At 53.9% G+C, this 21,930-nt stretch overlaps 2 protein-coding genes across 9 annotated transcripts in view; one reads left to right on the top strand and one right to left on the bottom strand.

Moving 5' to 3' along the window:
• Positions 1 to 10,103, bottom strand: part of LOC309652579 (uncharacterized protein) — a 118,471-nt gene extending 108,368 nt beyond the window's left edge. For 5 of the 8 annotated variants that reach the window (XM_082446660.1, XM_082446663.1, XM_082446661.1 and 2 more), the window contains exons 1-2: positions 9,037 to 9,392; positions 7,126 to 7,363 (exon numbers count right to left, since the gene is read on the bottom strand). In XM_082446660.1, the coding sequence (XP_082302786.1) occupies positions 7,126 to 7,363; positions 9,037 to 9,325 (527 nt within the window). In that variant the 5' untranslated portion in view covers positions 9,326 to 9,392. The other 3 variants (XR_014258784.1, XR_014258785.1, XR_014258786.1) reach the window with 1 other exon arrangement.
• Positions 8,339 to 21,930, top strand: part of BCOR (BCL6 corepressor) — a 116,020-nt gene continuing 102,428 nt past the window's right edge. The window contains exon 1 of the mRNA XM_082446333.1: positions 8,339 to 8,571. The gene's annotated coding sequence lies outside the window, so the exon portion shown is untranslated. The remainder of the gene's footprint in view (positions 8,572 to 21,930) is intronic.

Below are 21,930 nucleotides of genomic sequence, written 5' to 3'. Positions count from 1 at the left end.
CAGCTAGAGTGCCACAGAAATCAACTTCTCTCTTCAGCTATCTTCACATGCCGCTCTTAAAATCACAGAGGTCTTTAAAACAGAACTCCTGCCTGCTCCGGGTGTGCATTACGAGGCCATGGCTCCTGGCTCTTTTCGACACAGAGCCACGCAGCCCAGATTTTCCGAGATGGTGGTGATGTAAAATATTCTGTCCCATTGTCAGACCAGGTGTCGTAACATGTGTCAGATCATGTGTCCTGATCATTGCTTCAGAAAATATGGTCACTCACACCTTCACGGGAAAGGAAGCACCTGCTTGTTGCCTAAAGTCCTCTTTGGAGACGGATGGGAATAAGCAATAAAGCTGTAGGGACCAACTGATTGATTGAGCAGTGGATATATAAATAGTGGAGGGGGAGGGGGGAGAGTGTTAATTTGACGCAATCATTACTATGTGCCAGGGTCAGGTGGGGCGAGTTGTCTGTTTATTAAGTAGCTAAGTTTGTGCTGGGCACTGGGCTAACGACTGCGGTTACAGAAACTGATAGACAACATCCCTGGCCTTGGCAGCTTGCAGTGCAGTGAGGGACAAAGGCAGGTAGCAATTAAGAAGCCGAGGGCGTGCTCTCAGGCTGTCACGAGAGCAAGGACGGTTTGTGGCAACACAGGGAGAGCTTCACAGAGGCGGTGACACCATAGCTGAGTACTGAAGGATGAGCAGAAGCTCGTGGCGGGGCTGGGGGGCGGCGTGCCGTGGGGGTGTGTGTGCTAAGAAGGAGCAGGCATTCCAAGCAGGGGGGCCCTGCAAAGACCTAACCGCAAGCTCTGTTGGTGTCCCACCCATGTCCCTCCACCCAACCCGGAAGGCACCTGAAAAGATTTCCCAAATACAATGAGGACTTCCTGAAACCATCAGAGGGAGTTCTCGGGCCTCTGAAGCATGCTCAGCTGGCCACCATATGGGCGAGCAGATCCTAAGTGCTTAGCTTCCCAGAAACAACCCTCAACTAATGCGGAATGAGAGCTGGGGTGTGCTGGAGCAGTGGTACTAGCTCTGGAGAGCCTGACTGTTACATATTCAGAAAATTTGCAAGCCAAGTGTTAAAACATTGGTAGCTTCCAATCAGCCACAGTGGGAATATTTATATCGTGGCCACTGGCAAACACTACAAATTGGGACTTTCTTTGTTCTCCCAGAAAGCTGGTTTACCAGCACACCACTGGATGGGAGTTGGTGGATAAATACTCCAGCTTCCTCACCCCTCACTGGGGCAGTGCTGAGGGGTGTGCTACACAGGATCTCAGAGAGGCACCGGCAGAACTGAGCCCCAGTTGCCCATATCGGTAACCTGCTCACAAACGTACCGTATATCGGCCTTCCTCCCTTCCCTGTCTTGATTCTCATTCCCTCACTGTGCTTCCTGGGATCACCTCTCTTATGGCCCCAAATCCTTGGCTCAGGGTCAGCTTTGGGAGGTACCCAAATTAAAACAGGCGTGGAAGCAAGAGCCGTGATTGCGGAGGGCTATTATACCAGGCAGAGGATGTTGAACTTAACCAAGGTGTCTCCGGTCTTGAAAGAATTTAAAGAGGGAAAAGACAGCAAGATCAAGTTTGTATTTGAGGAAGGTCCCCTCCCACTGGGGCCTGTGTGACAGATGGAAACAAAGGGAGCAAGACTGAGGCAGGAGGTTGGTAGTGATGGTTTCGAAACATGAATGTACTTAACACCACTGAACTGTACACTTACAATGGTTAAGATAGTCGGTTTTATGTTATGTGTATTTTACCACAATAAAAAAAAAATGGGGGGAAAAATTGAGGTGGGAGAACCAAGAACTAGGTCAGCGGGAGAGTCCAGGGAAGAAATGATAAGAGTGTCAGACACCCATGGGAGGTGCCACCCACAGAGAACACGATGAAGTTGTCCTTGCCACAGCACTGCTTGTGGATCAAACTCTGAGCACAGCCGACGTTGTAGGAGCAGATACCAGAAGAGGAGGACGAGACCCAAAGGAAGATTGTATCAAGGAAGACAGGGTAAAGGGAATGTCAAGAAGGAAGTGTCACCAGGGTCACAGGCCAAAGAGAAGTGGTTGTGAGGATTAAATAGGTAAGGGGTTAGTAGCTGATACAAACTTCTCATTGACTCCTCACCAGAGCCCTACATTAAATTCAGTGACCTTGCTGAACTCCCTTATTAATTCTAATAGTTGGATTGTAGGTTCTTTTGGATTTTCTATGTGCACAAGCATGTCATTTGAGAATAATGACAGTTTCACTTCTTCCTTTCCAATCTGGATGCTTTTTCTTTCTTTTTCTTGCTTTATTGCACTGGCTATGACCTCCAGAATAATAATGAACAGAAAGAGTGATAGCAGACATCCTGTCTAGTTCCTGATCTCAGGGGGGAAGCTTTTAATATTTTACCATTAAATACAGTGTTTGTTGTAAGTTTTGTTTGTACATACTCCTTATCAGATGAAGGAATTTCCATTCTCTTCTAATCTTGCTAAGGGTTTTTACCATGAATGGGTACTGAATTGTATTTCTGTATTTCTCTGGGTGACCCTGGGAAAGTAACTTAAACTGTAAACTGTAAAATGACCTACTGCTTTTGCATTAGATATATCTGGTTTCAAATTCCAGCTGTACCATTTTCTAGCTGTGATTCTGGGCAATTTAATTAAGTTTCCTCATATAGAAAATGGAGACAATTATAACTCCCTCATAGGAATCTGAGATTATTTTTTGTAAGTTCAAGAGCCCAAGAGGCTGGTTTTGAAGCAGGACTAGGATTTAACATCCAGAGCCTATGGAATTAGCTCTCTGCAGAGGCTGATGTTCCCAAGAGCCTTTCCATCTCCTGCCCCTTGCTGAGGATTTCCCAGAATACTTCTGATGATGAATGGGGATGGACCTGAGCTCTTCCAACCATGTCCTTGCACTTTGCCCCCCAGGACTAAGGGAACAAACATATAAGTGGTTGGTCCACTGTGATAGCTAGTCTCCAAAAATGCCCCCACCCATGACCCAGGCATCCTGGTATTCACACCCTCATGTAGTCCCCTGCTTTGGAATCTGCGTGAGCTTCTAACTCTCTTGTAATTAGGTGAATCCACAGAAGTGATACCGCATGATGTCCAAGGCTAGGTCAGAAAAGGCTTTCTAGATTCTATCTTGGTCTTTTGGAACTTGGGCCACCATGGAAAAAGTGATACTATCTTAAGACCACCATGCTGGAGAGGCCACAGATAGGAACCACATTCTACAGTCCCAGCTGAGCCCAGCCTTCCAGCCATCCCCACCAAAGCACTACACTTGTGCATGAAGCCAACTTGGACCCTCCAGACCAGCACATCCACCACCGGAGTGCCACTGAGAGCCCCTAGCTGACCCCACATGAAGCAGAAGAATCACCCATCCTAGTCCTGTCCCAATTCCTGGCCCACAAGATAATGAGATACAGTAACATGGTTGTTATTTTGAACCACACATTTGGGGGCTGTTCATTGTGCAGCGATAGATAACTGGAATATCTACCTTATGTGTTTAGTCTTTAGTCATGGAAATACGCTAAGCAAACCTGTCTAGTGCTCAAACCTATGACATCCATCTTGTTTGACCCTATTCTAACCACTTAAGTTAACCAGATTCAAGTATGCAGTATTTAAGTACTGAGAAAACAGTCAGAGAAGGAAGTTGTTTCACTCAAAATTCTCTACATGCCTTTGTGTCTTAAATCCTTCTATTAACAAGAAGGGGTGTAAACAGATAATCCTTACAGCAACTTACAACGTTGGTACCATTAGGTCCAGCCATTTTTTTAAGGTTGAAGAAACGAAGCCTCAGAGAGAAAAACTAACCTGCCCAGGGACTTCCCTAGTGGTCCAGCGGGTAAGACTCCGCGCTCCCAATGCAGGGGGCCCAGGTTCGATCCCTGGTCGGGGAACTAGTGCCCACATGCATGCCGCAACTAAGAGCCCATATGCCACAACTAATCATGCCACAATGAAGATCCTGTGTGCCACAACTAAGACCTGGTGCAGCCAAAATAAATAAATAAATAAATATTTTTTAAAAAAAAACCACTCGCCCAACATCACACAGCTAGTTAAACGGCAAAGTTGGGACTGAAACCCAATACTATAAACTGCAAACCAAGCTTTTTTTTTTTTTTTTTTTTTTGGTCTGGGTTGGGGCACTTTTAGTTGGTAATCAGGGGAATCCATTCATAGTAGCACAAGGAACAGAAGGGAACTGATGAGAAGAACTCAGGAGCAGTACAGGCAGGCCTCCACAGGGGGCAGGAGCCGGGCACTGGACGCCCTTCAGGAACCCATCTTTGCCCTCTCTGGGGCCCTGTGTTTCTGAAGGCACTCTGTTTTTTACCGCATTTCTTTATTATTCTCTGCCTTTCTGCAGACTGGCTTTCCCTGGCCTGGCATCCACAGGCTCGAACGCAATGGCCCCGCGGTCAGGCAGGGCTGACTACATAATTTGTGGGGCCCAGAACAAAACTAAAATGCAGGGCCCCAGCCAGGGGCTGGGACCTCACTCTCCCCTTCCCACACGCCCACTGCCTCCACCCGAGGTACTCGCTGGCCTCCAAGGGATCACGACCTCCATGCTGGGACACATTCGGTGCCTGCATCCTCAGTGGAGGAGAGGGCCCTGCCAAGTGTCCGGCCAAGAGTGCTGCCACCTTGCCCCACCCCCAAGGCGCCGTGAGGCTCCCCAACCCTGACCTTCCCAAAGTCAGTACCCAGGGGCAGAGGGTAGTAGCAGCCCAAGGCCAGGGTGGTGTGTGGGAGGCCAAGCGGGGCCAGGGTCACAGGGAGGTGGGGAGCTGGCATCTGAGGACCCATCATCTCAGGAAGGTAAGCCGGGGCGGAGGGCGGGAGGTGGAACCATGCATGAGCTGAGGCTCCACTGTCCCATTGGACATCACCTACCAAACACAAATTTGAAATAATATTATTCAGAACGTCAAGATGGCGACTGCAGAGCATTAAATCCCAAGGATGGGGCCCATGACACAGGGCAGCGTGACTGCACTGGTCAGGCACCACGCAGCCAGCCCTGCCCTGACTGACCAGCTTTCTCTCTCCTGATCCCCCATTTCCAGGGGGGGAAAAAAAAAAAAAAAGAACAGAACTGGCTCAGCTAAGGGCAGATTCCACCTGCACCTACAGCAACATAGAGGCTGCTGGCATCCCAACCCCACGGAGGAGACAGAGGGCAGCTCCCAGAGAACTGGGATGTGAACCAGGAACAGAGCCCAAAAGGTCCCTCTTGAACTCTCTCCTACCACCTACTAAGTGATGTCATACTGTCTGTCACATACCCTGTGAGTATATGAGCAGAGGTGGCTGGCTGACCACCCCAGTAGCCATCCCCCCCTTCCTTAGTAACCTGAGGCAGCAATGGCCTCAAGCTAAAAGGTACCATTCCTCAGCCTCCCTTGCAGCAAGAAGTGGCCAATGAGACATAAGTAGAAATCACTAGGTGGGACTTCTGAGAAATCTTTATAAAGGAGGCTGACTCAGCTGGATGGGGGTGTCCTTATCTCCCCTTGTCTCTCCCCTTCTTGCTGCTTGAACGATTCAAAGCAGTGGGTGGCATGATCAGATGGAGGAGGCGAGTTTGGGGACGCTGGGTTCCATTGTCCCATGAGGAGTCCTCAAGGATCTGAATTAAGGATGGTCGGATGAGGAAGAGCCCAGGATAGACGTTAAGGAGGTAGGACCTACAGGATTCGACGGTCAGGACCACATCCAGTACCTTTCGTGTGCCAAGCGAAGTAGAATATAAGCTCCGTGACGCAGGGACCGTGTCTCTGTTGCTTACCATTGCATACCCTGGGCCAGCACAGTGCCTGGCACAAAGTGCGTAATCCCTAAGTGTGTTCCAATAGATGAATGAAGAATGAATGAAACTGCTCCAGGAGTCATTTGGGGGCTTGACTCCTAATTGTTCAGGAGCATCCATCCCCAGGGAGCCCCTTGTACCCATGGAATGATTCCCAAGTACGACTTCTCTTGCTTTGTGCCACCTGTGAGTGCCCGCCATCCCCATGCTCAGACCCAGGCTGGGTTTTTGGGGACCTGGAGGACGAAAGCCATAGGAATGTCACCCTGCTCCGAGCTTTTCCCAACTCTGGTTCTGATGTGGTTTGCAGGCCAAGTTAATGCCCCTGTTTCCACAACATCACTTCCTCTGCAGCGTGAGAAAAGAGGAAGAAAACTCGCTCTGTGACTCTCCTCTTCCCCCAGGGAAAGCACAAAGCTGTTGGAAACAATAAAAGCAGCCCTGTGTAAAGGGGAGACTTTTGTCTGTGCAGTCAGGGGTTGCTGCGCCCGCGACTTCCTGCAGGGACATTCGGCAGCTTTGCAGATAAATAAATGCTCACATTCAGAATGACCAGCCTAGAACACTTTTATGAGCCTTTTCTCCTCCCCAGGCTGTACACAGATAATAAATCATATTAGCATCCTGAACCTCTGGTTCAGCATCACTTGTCACCAGTTCCCCCTGCACGAGGGGTAAGTGAATTTCGGTAAGACTGTGCTCAGCTACGATCCGGCCACGTAGGATTGAGGCCTGTGGCCTCCTTGGAAATCACTTGATGTTTCCAACCTGGGCTGGCCACAAGCTGAGGTCACAGGGTCCGGCTGGTCACTCCAGACCATACTGTAAAAGAGGCGGCTGAAACCCCAGCCTTCTAATCAATATTGGGTTGTTACTTAGAAAATAAACGCTTTCATTTCTTGGTTAATTATCATAGGAACATGAGCCAAAATAGACAACTGTCAGAAAGAGAGAAAGACAAAGAAGGAAGGGAGGGAGGATGGGAGGGGTAGAGAGAGAGAGGGAGGACAGACTATATCACTAATCAGAAACAGAGACTAGCCATTTTCCTCCTCCATGTTCTGCCTAATATAGTGACTTACACCACAGAGGCATTCAACAGATGTTGGAGGAATCAAACTGGAAGGGAGAAAGTTTACTTTCAGGTAACCGGAAATGAAATTTGTCCTCATTTCAGGCTGCCCAATTAGTGACACAGAAGGAACAACTGGTTAGGTTTAGAAAACGGGTGGTGGTGGTGGTGGGGAGACGGCAGATGACAATATGGATTACCTGAATATATGAATTTTTAAAAATCGCATCCTCTCTTTGGCTACCGGAAGGAGCAGGACAGCCCAGAGCACCAGCGGCAGCTCTCCAAATGGCAGATATGGTCCCGCTGCCCAGCATCTCGGAGCTGTTGGTTGAGGTAGATGACTGCCTTCCAAGAGATGTGACCTCACAGCTGGTGAGGGCTGGGACTCTGGAACAAGCTGCACAGATGCACGGATCATGGTGTTCCTTATGTGGTCTGTGAATTAAAAGATAACCACTGAGCTGCAAGTCACGCTCCCCCCACGCCAACACCACCACCACCAGCCTGTGGAAGGGAAGCCAATGAGCCATGTTTGGTGGGTGTATACTCCTTTCCTGTGATATGTTCAGAATCACTTCAAATGCAGCTCCAGGCTGCCTGACCCTGAGCAGAAGCCTACGGAGAAGGAACAGGGTAGGGAAAATGGCTGAGATCAAGTAAAAGCTGCTTTGGGTATGTGCCCTAGCAAGTTCAAACGCTGCCAGGCTGATTGGCTGGGGGGAGGGGTGGGAGGTTAATATATTTTTGAATAAGAGTTTCCTGTTATCTGCAAACAGTCACAAAACAGCTAGAGATTTTATTAAGGTAAAACAGTCCTCTTAGAAGGAGCAGTGGTTGGGGCCGTTTTCTCTAAAATCACTTGCCATCAGTGATTCTGTCAATCATTTATTCGGACACCCATTCATTTCACCATTATTTATTAAGGCCTACTGGGTGCCAGTCACAATGCAACGTGGAAAATATGTAGCCCTCAAGTGAACACTAAGTTCTGTAGATGGGTCTGTACTTTTGATTCCAAGGTGAACACTAGCATAATGTTTAACCACCCCGGACTCTGGGACACCTGGGTTCAAATTCCTACTAAGTCATTTAGCTTGCTGGGTGACTGATAGTCAATTAACTGACCTTTCTCTACGCCTCAGTTTCCTGATCCGTAAAGTTCAAGGGCTTGTAAAGTACTCGGCACAGCGCAGAAGTGGGAGTTACTATTACTATTAAGCGCAATCCCTCCACCCCACCCCAGCTCTGATCCATGCCGCACTCCACCCCTCCGTGGTATTTCGGAGGCTGTCCAGGCCCTCCGCCGCTGGGCCGTGACCCTGGAAATCAGGTCAGGCACCAGTCAAGGCGTCGTGTGTGTGTGTGTGCGTGTGTGTGCGCGCGCGCGCGCGCGCGCGTTGGGGTGGGAGTGGGGGGGGTGGCTTTCTTTGCGCGCGGCTTTCCCCAGGGCCTCTGGACAGTCTAAAAACTCACTTGGGAGGAGAGGAATGAGCGTGAAGTGGCTCTTTCGATCTGAGACACCCCCTCCCGGAGAAATCACCCCCTCCCCCCAGCCCAGCGCGGAGTGAAATCTTAGAAGCCGCCGCTGCCGGGTTTGAACAGAATGCCGGAGTCGGTGGAAGCCGGAGCTGGTCGGCCCGAAGGTCAGCGAGTTGTTTTGAGTTCTCGTACCCGGAAGGGGGGGGAGGCAAGGAGGAGAGGACGCCGGGGCCCGAGAGACCCCGCGTCAGAGCAGAAATTGTTTGTGCTCCGGAACAGGCAGATAGGCGGAAGCCGCGACGGGGGCGGGTCACGTGCGGCGGTGGCGGCGCAGCTGGCGGGGGAGCCGGGCTGGGACAAGGGCCGGGCCGGGCCGGGCCGGGCGGGGGTGGCACGGGGCGACGGCTTTCGCAGCCGAGGGTGGAACCGGCGTACTCCGGGCGCTGAGAGCGAGTGGTGCCCCGAGCCCGGGGCGAGGGAGGTGCGCGAGTTATGGAGGGGCTGGGGTGGGAGCCAGCGTGCTCGGAGCTCCGCGTGGTGCCGCACGGGCGGGACGAGGGATTGCTGGGGGGGTGGCACGGGGTACGGAAGCGGGCCCCCCAGGCAAGAGTGGCGATAGCGGGACCGACGCGGAGACTGCGCGGGCGTCTCAACCCCGAGAATGGAGGCGCCGCTCCTGTAGTCGCCGGCCTTGTTGTCTTCTTGCACGCAAATCCCGGAACGACCGGAACCGCCATCCCTGCCTGCGTCCCAGGGGTGCCCCATTACGCGCGGGGGAGGCTGCATCCCGCAGGGCGACTCCGGGCGGGGCAGGCTGCGGAGGTGGCTCCGCGGAGGGTGCGGGCCGGAGTCGTGGTGCACACGACCCACACGCCTCCCCCTCCCCCGGAAGAGCGGGCGAGGGAAGGCGCGGGCCATCTGTGGGGACTCCCCGGGGCTGTGGGAGCGGTGCGGGGACCGCAGAGCGGGAGAGGGTGCTGTAGAGAGACCATTGGCCCTACCTTAAAGACAGGGGTGGCCTCGTGGCCGGGGTTGAGGAGTCTGAAGCTTCCCCAAAGTAGCGAGCGCTACTCCGGCGTGGAATGGAAAGAACACAAACTTGGCCATCCGCCAGAGCCCTTGGGGACGCCTGACTTCGGTGCCACCCTCCGAGTGGCCCGCAGTGTCCCCCTCCGCTCCGTAGTCCACGAGGTTGAGGTCCGAGGCCTAGAAAAGTGGGAGGGTGTGGTCAGGCCTCGGACGGGAAACCCACCCAAGTTCCTCTCCGACGCCACGCGAGAAAGGCGCGGAACAGTCGTCTCGCAAAGTTTCCCGCCCCCCTCCCATCGGGGAAGGGCAGCTCTTCCGGCGGTGGGGGCGGGGGAATGGCCTCGGCCCGGGGAGCGGTGCTAGTTTGTTTTCCCGCGACCAGGTCGCAGGAGAGGGGCGCGGGCCGCCAGCGTGTTCGCGTCCCCAGAGTGGCGGCGCTTGGCCCGCTGCTACGTCTGCTCGGAGTCTCGGCAGCGGGAGCTGTGCAGAGTCTGGGACGACGCGAGACGCCATTTGCATCCCCCCCTCCCTCCTGCAGGTTGGCGGGGGCCGGGGTGTCGCCCGCCGCGGAAGCGTATTCCTGGCAGTGACACTGATTAGATGCTGTGTCGGTACGTGCACAGAATCGGGTGGGCCTTCACCTCTCCTGTGCGCATACACTTTCTGTTGGAAAAGTTGCGGGTTATTCCCCACCCCACCCCCCCTGCGCCGCACAGCTGCTGTCTCCAGGGCGGAATTTGGAGAGCACGTTTGCTCAGCCCGAGGGAGAGAGGATCGCGCCGGCGCTGGGAGGCCGCCGGGCCCAGGCTGCGAAAATCCAGCCCTGGCTTTGCGTCGAGCTGCCGAGTGCGGCGCTTACGCGCGCCCGGCCAGCCGAGGCCTGGTTTCCATCTGCCCCTTTTGCCTCCGTGTTAAGTTCGCCGGGGAAAACCCAATGATCCGTGCAGAGCCCCTCGGAGGAGAACACCTCCCCGCCCCAAGCCCGATTCTGACCGATGGAAAAAATGACAGTATAGGTCAGAACAGGCTGCCCGCGAGTATTAATGCGGCCGTCTCCGTTCCCGGTGCTTGGGGAGGATGGGCGCCAAGCCAGGAAACCGCCGAAGGAGGAGCCTGCCCCTTCCCGGGCTAGAAAACGTGGATTCTTAGAGAGACCAGACAAACATGGGCAGACAGCTGAGAGAACTTAGCCCATCTAAATACAGGTTGTTCATGTATCTTTCAAGCAAGATAAATCTTTTTTTAAAAAATCAAGTAAACGTTGAGTCAGTTATAAATACTGTGAGAACTAGTTGATCTGTAGATGAAACTCCGCTCTCTGCCTGCTATTAAACGTGTGTGCAGGAGGTGCCGGGCTGAGCATGATGTATCTTAGCACAGCCCGTGTGTGTCCTAAGAAACCGCGGTCCCCTGTGCACTCCACCTTCGAGGACTCTTACTATAACTCTAAACGGGGATTTCGTTTAGTTGTAGTTTCTATATGGGGGTTGCTTGCTCCTTGCAAACTCCCTCCTGAGGTTGTTTGTACTTCAGACTAGATGGTCCTGGGTTTTGGCTTTTATAAGCCCACATTTTTCTCTTGCCTTTTTCTTTAACCTGCGTTCGTGCTGCTGGGTGCCGGGGAGTCCCCGCCCCCGGCCCCCGGCCCCAAACGTCTGCTGCCGCCGCCCTCGGACTCTCAGTCGCGCACCACGCGGCCTCGGAGGAGGGGAAAAGTGAACGCTCCGGGTGGCGCTCGAGAACTGGAATTCTGACTTAGGGCTGCGGGTTTGTTCCGGAGGCTGGCCGGCAGCGGCTTGGGAGCCAGAGGCTGTGAAGGGGAAGCCCCGGAGGTGACCCTGAGGCTTCGGGAGCAAACCCAGGAGGCACCCGCGTCTTTGTCTTTCGCGGGGCTGGCCGCCTGGCACGCACAGTTCCGATAAGGATCAACTGCAAGAGCGAGAGCGCACCGCCAGCACATTTCAGTGATTAGGCGAACGCCGGCAGCCACGTAAGGGAAAGGCCATTTGCGTTGTCTTTGAAAAGGAAAAGGCTGTCCCACCTAATGAATTATGAGTGACCTGGGAGAGGCCAGGCGGGGAGTGAGTGGCGCCGAGGCCTCCTCGGGGCGCTTCTTTGCCCCACCTCCGCCCCATCGCGCGGGAGACCCCATTTCAAAGGAAATGAGAAGCTTTTTGAAATTAGAAATCTGACCCATTCTATGTACGTAAATAGTGGTGCATTTGTGAGTCCCTAAAATGAGACTCACCAGCAGCCCAGGGACTGGGGCCTGCCGCCTGCCAGCTCTGGACCAGTGTTAAAATCTGGCTAACTTACATCCCCAGAGGATGTGGCTTTTGCCCAGCGCCTCTAAGAACTGATTTATAGGAGGTGGCCTTGAGCCATCAGAAAGGGTGTCCTGGAAGAGTCTACCGGACGTCCTCTAAACCAGTGCTGTTCGCCCAAGGCCTCAGGGAGAGGGTGGGTAATTGTGCCTGAGCCCAAGCAGGAGCTTCCCATTAATCCAGTCTAAATGAGCACCATTAAAGCAAAGTTCCCCCTTCCATCCCTACCACACATGAGGGTCTTTAAGGGAAAATCTAGTGGAGACAGTTTGAGCCCATTCTGTCTTCTTTTGTGGGCAGCAGTGCCCTTTCTACCCTGTGCAAACCCTGCCTTCAGCCGCTTCAACCTGGTAAGAGGGTACCAAATCCTAACAACAAACATTGTAGCACTGTATGCCAGGCAGAGTTCTATGCACTTTATGTATTAACTCTTATCCTGAAAACAACCCCGTGAGTTAGACACGTTATTGGTATCATTTTACAGATAAGGACACTGAGGCCCAGAACTGTTAAGCGGCTTTGTCGCACAGTTTGGGCTATGGCCAGGATCGCCCCCGACTGAGGAATGTAGGGCTGTGCTGCCCCCCCCCCGTGTTGTGTAGTGAAGGTGAGCTGTTTGGGGGGTGTTGGACCCCCCACCTTCCAAAGGGTTATGGGAAGAGATGAGGAAGCCTGACATTTGGCCCTTATTTTGCACGTTATTGTGGCTCCGCGGCGGAGAAGGGACCAGGGAAGGCAGTGCAAAGGCCCCTCGCCCCACCTCGCCACATAGCATCCGGCGGTCACGTCCGCCGGAGATGACTGGGGACTGGGGACAGCCGATTGCCGAGGAACTCCTTATCGCCGAGAGTCAGTGGTCCCGGGAGGCGGAGCTAAACTACCGCCTGCGGGGGCGGCTGGGTCACGCCGGTCCCTGGGCTCCGGGCGCGCCGCCGGGCTCCTCTCGCGGAGCTGGCCGGACGCCGGGCAGCGCCTTCCGCACCTCCTGGCTCCCCTCCGCTTGAGCCGCCAGCCCTGGGCACGCAGCCTCACGGCCGGGGGCTGGAGAGGCCAGCTAGGCAAGTCCCGATTGGGACGGCTGGTTCCGGGTTGCTCACACTCACCCTGCCTCCCCCAAACACTCGTCCCCCTTTCCGGGCGCGCGCGCCTGCGCGTGTGTACACACACACACACACACACACACACACAACGTCTCAAGCGCGCAGCCCGCCTCCCGGGCCTCCGCCTTCCCTTCCTCCTCCCCTCTCCGGCGCTTCGGAAGCCCGTGGCGGTTGTGTGCTGCACGGGGGAAGAATCAAGGGTGGAGGGGCCGCGCTGCCCTGCTCCTCCCCAGGGTCCGTGCACACGCTGGCACCCCTGGGACGTGCAGCCAGGCCTGGGGATCCCCAACTCCCCCGGGAAGCGGCTGGGGGGGACCTGTGCGCTCTGTGTTTCATGATGGCCCGGGGGGGGGGTCAAAGGGGAAGGCTAGACAGTGGGGCCTACGCGTGGGTGGCGGTGGCGATAAATCCCCTCTCCGCGAAGGCTGGCTGGGTCTCGGGCCACCGCTACTGGGAGTCTACCCTGCATGTCTTGTATTGGCCGCAGCTTGACGCCCTGCGTGCCCGGGCCAGAGTGTGGCCCTGTGTGTCTTGGGGCGGGGGCTGTTGTGATCGGAGGCGGCTGGGCGATCAGCTCCCCATCTCACATCCTCGAGCCTTTACTTTTAGCTCGCGAAGACCCACGGGCCCCCGCTACCCTAGCCACCGCCGGGCCCGAGGAGGGACAGGCTAGCCTGGCGGCAGGCTGGCCTACCCGCACTTGCGGGCGTTGAGAGAGGCTCCGAGACCCCGGCCGGCTGCCGAGCTGAGGGAGGGAGCGCAGCAGCCCGCGCGCCTAAGGCAGAACACACGCCTTTCCCGGAACCTTGAAACCCAGGGGAGCCGCTGCCATCTTCGCGTGACGAGCAGCGAGACGCCGGTGATTAAGTGCTTCTTTCCGGCTCCCTCTCCGGGTTGCGGCTCTCCTCCTTGCCAGGGAGGGAAGGATAAAACCTGGGGGGAAAAAAGCACACTACTGCGCTCTCCACTCGTCCTCGATGTCCTCACTGGTCTCCCAGGGTGCGTCTGCGCGGGGCGCCCTCCCCCCTTGCACCTCGCCTTGCCGAGGATCGAGGCTTTGGGGTATCCGCATACCTCAGTTTCCATCCGCCTCGGCCCAGATCTGGGAGTTTAATGGGGGGGGGGGCACACATTGCCGTAGCCACCCGTCCCCCATCTCTTCTCCTCCCGTGGGGATTAAAGTTTAATACAGGAATCCCCCACCCACACCAGGGACTAATCCTGCCGCCCCTCCTGGGATTAACTTGGCTCACAGGTCCATAAAACACTTCCGGCGCGGCCAGAGGGTCTGTCTGCAGAAACACTTTAAAATTGTCCTCCCGGGCCTGGAGTCGGAATTGACCCGGTGGAGGGAAGTGAGTAAACAGACGGTTGTAAGAGACTACCCCGTGCGGTTTGCAGGCTGTGGAAAGAGGTGCCTAAAATGTGGGCCGTCGGGGCTGCTTCAACCCAGAGGGTGGCTGGGGTCTCAGTAGACACATCTCAGAAAAGGATGCAGCATTTGCTATATGACATTGATCTGGAGGAGGATGGATGCAGGCAGGAGCTGGCAGGTTTCAGCTGGCTTCTGGCCCCAGTTCAATGAGGAAGACTAGATTCCTGAAACTTGGTGGGGGGGAGTCTGTCTCCTTATCTGTAAATGGCAACAGTAACACTCATCCTGCCCCTCTCAGGTGGGATTCTGAGAACCAAAGTCTTCAAGCACTTTGTAAACGGGGCCTGACCCCCTGCACATCACTGTGACTAATGTTCAATCTCCCTTACTCTAGAAAACACAGTGATTTGCTGATTAAAAACCAAAACAAAGTAAAAACCAGCTCTTCCTCAAATCCATGCAGGAATGTACAGATAAAGGGAATCCAAAAGCTGTTTAAGATTTTGAACATCCTTTTCATTTACATCACTTCAAATTAAGTTTCTGAGGTAATGGGAGAATCTTTGGAATGCTCTAAGAAAAATCCCTGTCAAAAGTGGGGTTAAATGGAAAGAAAAAGACCTCTAAATTGGGTCAAATCACATTTTAAGGAGACGAAAACGGGATGAAGAATATAAATTCTGAGTAGCTTTCTGGCTCCCGTATCCTTCTCTTAGTCTGGAGAGCAGATGCTATAGATAGCCACGCCACCCCCCAGAAGCCCGGAAGTAGGCCCTGACTCGGGCTTGATCAGCTAAGGGCGAGGTGACTGGCGTTTAGGGTGGGGACAGTGACGAAGGGCAATAATTTGCTTAAAATGAACATAAGAAAGACCTAGGCCTGCCCCTGCGTCCTGAAGGCCCAGAACTGCTAAAACTGTGTGTGGGAGGGGGCGCCAGGTGACCTCCTTCCCCGCAGATGGACTCACGCAGCGTGACCGGCCCCAGGTGGCGCCCAGGCGCGCTGGGGATAGAGGCCCAGGCTGCGCATTCGCTCAGCCTCGCAGACTGCAAGCGGGGGCCTCTGGCTGGACCGCCCACCGACCTTTCTCTCCCCGGCCAGGCCCCGAGGCCTCCGGGCAGGGTCTACTCGCCGCCACCCCAATGCCCCTCGTGCTGCGCCCTCCCCTCCCTGGCACCCGGCCCAGATCCCGAGGCCTCCCCCGCCCGCAGCCGCCGTTCTTCCCCTTGTGATTCAATTAGCAACGGTGCAGAAAGCCTGTTTACCTCTGCAGGCCAGGGCGACTCGATCTGCGTAAAAAGCCCTAACGCCAGCGCCGACCAGTAGGGGGGGATTGTCCTATAGATTATTTCTCCTCCTGGGTTTTTTTTTTTTTTAAACGAGAAGGCTTGGTTGGAGAGGGGGTGGGGTGGCGTGTTGCTGCTGTTTTTTAAAACACCGTATTTGAAAGAGAAACAAAAGCCACACAAAAGCCGTTTAGGAGGTACCAAGGCTGTTTTTACATATAAAAAGTGCAGCGAATACCAAGGGGCCCCCAGCAGTGATAAACTAAATGGTTGGCCGATTTCGACAATTAGCAGTTAATGTGTTATCTGCGATCTGCAAACAAGTTTTGAGGCTCGAAGGACACCAAATTCCTGTTCCAGTCGACAGCGTTGTACTCGAATCTGTCGGGCACCTCCGATGCTCTCGGTTTCCCTGAGTGCGAATCCAGCTTCGGCAAACGTGGGTTTCCCGAGTTGGAGTACAGACTTGGGTCTCAGAAAATTCACTTGGGCAGCCGAGAAGCCTCCGCCTGCATCGCCCCTCCGGCCCGAGCTTGTCTCTTTGTTCCAGTTTCTCCAATTTTTTTTTTCACTCCCCCCTCATTTCGCAGACCTCTTAATTTTGCACGTAGTAGGCCTCCAACAAATGTGGAATGAGTGTCAGAAACCAAAGTGAGTCTCTTGGTCTCGAAGGCAGCCTGGTGCGCGGCCTCGCCCTCGGAACCCCATTTGGGTGCCCAGAGCCCTCTGGCCGCTGCAGCCTGCGCGCCGCTTCGCCCTGCGCGGGCCGGAGCGGGCGGGGGAGGCCGGGAGGAACGAAGCGCCCGGAGCCTGCACGATGATAAATATTGCGCAGACAGCCCATAAATAATTTGCATTATGTTCAGCTGACAACGCAGGGCGATTAATTTTAATAGCTACATATTTGCCTGGGCTGCTGCTTTCGTAGGCCCGGTAATGAAAGGCGAGAGGCCGCCCTGGCTCTGTGCTCGCGGTCCCGGAAGGCAGCCGGGAGGTGCGGGAGAGCCCGACACGGCGTCTCCTCCAGGCAGCCTCCCGGCGAGTCTCAGCCCCTGGGCCCCCCTCTCGCTCTCCGGGCCGTGTAGACGTGGGGTGCGCGCGCGCCGCGGGAGCACCCCCGGGGCCTCGAGCAACAGGAACCACCATAATGACACTGCACATTTGTCTATATGGGGAGAGCCACTTGTGGACCAGGAGACCCTCCCCAAGGCGATGCGCCCCACCCGGACCAAGTCCGGAGTGAACTCCGGAGGGGATTTCATGTTCCAGTTTTGGTGGGGGTGGGGAAGTGCTAGTGCTAGCCCGCCGAGTCACCGGTGGGCCCCAGCGCGGCAGAGGCTTTTCCGCCCTCGGGACCCCGGCAAGGGGCAGAACAAAGCCCAGCTGCCCACGCGTCCTCTCCGCGCGCGCGTCCTGAGTCCTGCGGTCTTGCGCCCCGCGGGAGCCCCCTCTAAAATGCTTCCCGAGCTCCTCGATTAAAAGGACTGCACACATAAAAGACGGAAGAAGGGATTTGGAGCAGCTCTTAAAAAGAGGGGGCGGGGAGTGGAGCGCAGCAAAGAAGCACACGGCGCAGCGGCTGCCGCGGTCCCGTGGTGGCCGGGTGCGCGCGTGTGCGTGTCTGTGTGTGCGTTCCGATGACAAAGCCCCGCCGCCGCCTGCGAGCTCCAAGCTGCCTGAGCACTGGTGGGGGAGGGGAGGGGAGGGGAGGAGGGGAGCCAGCGCTCGCGTAGGTAGCGGGGAGTCGAAGCTTCCCGGGAGAAAGAGTTCATTCATGAGCTGGAGGAGGCCTCCTGGTCGGGCCAGGTGGAGCCTCCCGAAGCCAACACCTGTGTATTTTCTTATTTGAAAAGGGGCGAGCGCATCGATCATTACCATATTTTAATTGCCTTTCGCAAAGGTCATCTCTAATTATGGGTTGCGAGGAGGGTTGGCCAGGGTCTGTAAGCCCTTTATTATGTGTGTGCGTGAGTGTGTGTGTGTCGCCGCTGAGACAATGCGCCCAGCTTATCGAAATGCCAATCCGAGGGTGTCCGTGCGCGCCTGCGAGGCGGTCACGACGTGCTGGATCCACGCAGACAGACCAGGCTGCGTGCACAATAAAAGCCGAGCAGGCGGCGAAGGGCCGCGCAGACCCACGGGTTTTCTTTTTAGAAACGGTGGTGCGAAAAGACTTGACAATAATAACACGCAGCAGAATTAAATCAGGGCGGGAATAAGAAAATGCATTTTTGTTTCTAGAACCGCGTACTGTGTTTAACCCATCCGATCCCCCAAGAGCTTTTTGTGCCCACGTGGAGGCCCGCGCAGGGACAGGTGCGGGGCAGAGAGTGGCTTTGGGACTGCCTGGTGATGGTCCAGGACAGCCACCTTATTTTAAAATAATACTAATCTCTTCCTTTAATTCAGCGTAGTTGTCAGCTACAGTGAAGTGGAATCCTTAACGATGTCTGTTTTATGGGGAATGATACCCGGCTAGTTGAAAAGGAGAAAGAAAACATTAAGGGTTTTTTTTAACTTTTAAAAGTCTGCATTTCCTTAGTTTTCATCACTTGCGGAAACCCTTGAGGCAGAAGCCGATTTTAACTTCGTCTGAGGGAGCAGCCGGCAAGGTTGTTGGAGGGTCAGGGGTTCTTAGGAGGCTATTTTGGAGATGAGGGGGTGGGAATCAGTGAAGAGCTGTTGGTCAGGGGTGGCCAGCAGCCACTCTAAACTTGACTTTATCAAAGGAGCCTGACATCTCTGAGCCACCATGCTGTTTCTGGGAGTCCCGCCTGGCAGAGCCAGGGGCTGGGGTCAGAAGCCTCAGAGAGTTAGAGGGTTTTGTACCAGCTCTGCTTCCTGCTCTGCCCCCCACACCTGGCCTCCTGGCCTCACCAGCAGCCTGCTCTGCCCGGAGGAAGGCAGAGCCAGATGACTGGTCCAACCCCCGAGAGACCGCCTGGCTTTCTCCTCCCCTGTAATCAAAACCAGATGCACTTAAGCGCCTTTCATCAGAGGAAGCCCAAAGCCCTTTAACAGGCTTCAATAAAAGCCTTGCTAGGGCCTACCAGCCTGCTCAACGTCCAGGCCCCTGTGCCCATGTCTCACCTGAGGAAGCCTGGGGTTGCAGACAGGGTCTCGCTCCTCCCAGAGGGGCCCCAGAAGCCAAGGACATCTACCCAACCAAGGCAGCCTTTCCAGGCAAGTAGGGTGCCAGGATCCCTGCCAGGTGTATGAGTACGGACTCCGTTGATAGGAGAAAAGAAACAGGCATGGAAGAGAAGCCAGCAGCTAGTGCTTAAGGAAGGATAAGAGCGGCCTTGTGAGAAGAAACCAGGGGGGGCTAAGAAAGTAGAAGTGAAGTGAAAGGGTGATGATGATCAGATCAAGATATTCAGAAGGGCTCCACGGTACTTGGACCACCCCGCATTCAGAGCCCCTATCCTACTGTATTGCAGTGTTTCTGTCTCCCCCACTAGACTTCAAACTCCCCAAGGGCAGAAACTGTCTTATTTATCTTTGCAAGCCTGGCACAGGTTGGCACAAAATACGTGATCAAAATGTTTGGGAGATCACAGGTGTGGTGGAAAGCTCTGGAGCAAGACACATCTGGGCTTAAGATGGGAGCTCTGCCACCAGCGGTTATATAACCTTTTTGAGCCTCAGTTTCCTTATCTGTGAAATGGGCATGAGAATGCCTGCATCACCAGATTGGGGAAAGATTTGGTGAAGTAATTGCATGTAAAGCAATAATAAGGTTTTAATCAATAATAATAAGGTTTTAATAAATGTTGTACCCTTGTTCTTGAAGGAGTGAGGAAGGGTTCGGGCTGATATTGTTTGAAGCATACGAAGAAAGCTCCTAGCTGGGCACACATCTCACCGGCCTGAGATTTGGGTCAGCAGAGAGAATTGTTTCTAAAATGTGTGTTGCAGTAGCCCTGTGAATTGGAGCTGCAGGACTCCACTGTCCAGCAGGCAGGCAGCCCCAAAGCTGTGAGCTCGGGGAGCCGTGCCAGCCTTTGGACTCAGGCTCTGGGGAAGGGGTAGGTCCCAGGCCCTTGGGTGCTCCTCTGCCCATTCTGGCCTGTTCAGTAGCTCCTCACCTCTCACCTCCCCACCCCACGCAAAATGTGGCCTATTTTTCTCCACATTGCAGGCGACTTGTTCTTTTCTCCTGCTCCTTGGCTGCTGTGCTTATTGGGTGTGTGTGTTGGGGGATGGGGATTAGGACCTGGCCCCGCCATCTTCCCCTCCTCAGTCTTCCACATTCCAGATGTCTTGCAGCCCCTCCCCAGGTCTCCCCTGAGCTCAGCATTTCCCCAGGAGGGCAGGCTGTAAGTTAGGGTCGGTGGGCTGCCTGGGCAGCAGGGGCCTGTGAGTACCTGCCTCAGGGGAGGAGAAAGAGGGGGGAGGGGGAGGGAGAGGCCAGGGGTGCTGCTGGGTGATTCTGTGGGTGTGGCCAAGCAAATGTGACTCTGAGTATCATGAATGGAAACGTATTTGTCTGGACTGTGACACAAATGGGGTAGTTGGGTGCCAGGGAATGAGAAGATGTGGGGTTTGTGAAGGAATTGGGAAGAAAATGAAGTAAGCTGATCCCTCTTCTGTATTCCATCCCACCCCCTCCCCGACATGAGAACCTTCAAGAAGAGGCAAGGAAAATGTGGGGTGGGGAGGGGAGGGGAGGGGAGGGAGGAGGAAAGATGGGAGAGCAAAGCTAGGCCGGTGGAAATGTTCAGTCCCTCTCTCCTGCCCCGTGAACTGGCTCCCTTGTACAGCCAGCGTAGGTCAGGAGGGAACAACAAATGGGGTCCTTTCAACCAGATCCTTTAGGGGAAATGTGAGATCAGATTTGAGGAGGAGACAGGTCACCGTCTGTCCTCCAGGGATTCCATAAAGAACAAGGCGTTGTGTCATCCAAGGTGGAGGATTTGGGTTGTGATGAAATATGTCCTGTTCTCCACACTTCTGTTTTTAATCTGCTCGCCTTCTTATATGGATTTCACAACGTGTTATAAAACTGACCTCCTCTACTGACTGTGGCAAGTGAGGGTCAGAGCTTGTCAGCTGCAAGGGAGCTAGTGTAGAAGCAATTGAATTCTGCTTGTGGACTCAGTGGGTCCAGAATTTGGTGGAAATTCCGGGAGCTGGAATCATCTGGACGCTGCCTCCCCCGCCTGTCCAGCTGCTGGCTGAGACCTCAGCTGTGTTCTGCAGCACAAGCACAGGGCTCTCTGTGTGGCTTGGGCTTCCTCATAGTATGGTGGCTTAAGGGTAGTAGGACTTGAAGTTACATAGCAGCAGCTCAGGGCTCCAAAAACAAGCATGCCAGCATCACCTCTTCCAACCCACCCTCAGAAATCATGTGGTGTCATTTCTACTATATTCTACTGCCTACCATGAGTCGCAGGCCCACTCAGATTCAAGGGGAAGGGACATAGACCCTACCCCTCATTGGGAGGAGTGTCAAAGAACTTATGGCCACTGAGAAAAAAAAAGAAAGAAAGAAAGAAAGGCATGCCAGGCACTCTTGAGAGCTAAGCCTAATTAGCACTGGCTCTAAACAGAATAGTCTATGTTATAATAGGAGCTTGTACCCTCAAGAGGCTGTATAAATTATATGGGGGGTGAGGGGGACACAGAGAGCTAAAATTAGGCCAGGGTAAAAGAAATAGAGCCGTAAAGCAAATATGGGTTTTATGAAAAATAGACGATATCAAAGGACAGCTCTCTCTGTGAGCTTGTGAAGTGTGGGAAGAACTGAGGAAGAATTGGTTGGTGGAATCAGCTGGGTTTTAGGCCCTTCAGTGTTGAAAGGGAAAGCAGGTAAAGGACAGGACTGGGAATCTGGCGACCACCATCCTTCACCTGCCATCTTGGGGGGATCTGTGGTAAACCCTTCATCGCTTCAGGCAACATTAGTTTCACGATTTGCTTGCAAATCACTTTTTTTTTTTTTTTCAACATACAGATATCTTTCTGTGGTACAGAGCTGGAAATGTAGTCAGTGCATTTGCTAAAGTGTGGAAAAAATAATACATTACTCTAATAATAAATTACTCAAATACTTACTGTTCGTCCCCTACCCCCAGGTGTGGTTTTAAATATCCAGCATGGATAGTGTTGTGACTGAAAGGAGCTGGGTACATCTCTAGGGCCTCGGGTTCCCATTATCCTTGTCTCTAACCCCTGAATGGAGAGTTTGACTTCTAATTTCATGCTAGGGGTTTCACAGGCAACATAATTGTATTTGCCTCTGCCTTTGATCTGCTATTTGATCTGCTATTTCATTGTGGCTTGACTAGGAGACAGAGATAGCAACGTAGTGGAAAAACACGATTTTGCTTTGCTTCGGAATTGGCAGTTATTATTTTCTCTGGCTCCCTTAATGTGACACACCTTCCCTAAATCTGAAATCTAATCA

This window comes from Balaenoptera physalus (assembly GCF_965194825.1).
Source record: "Balaenoptera physalus genome assembly, chromosome: X".
NCBI classification, from domain to species: Eukaryota; Metazoa; Chordata; class Mammalia; order Artiodactyla; family Balaenopteridae; genus Balaenoptera; species Balaenoptera physalus.
This window is presented reverse-complemented; position numbering and strand designations above follow the sequence as displayed.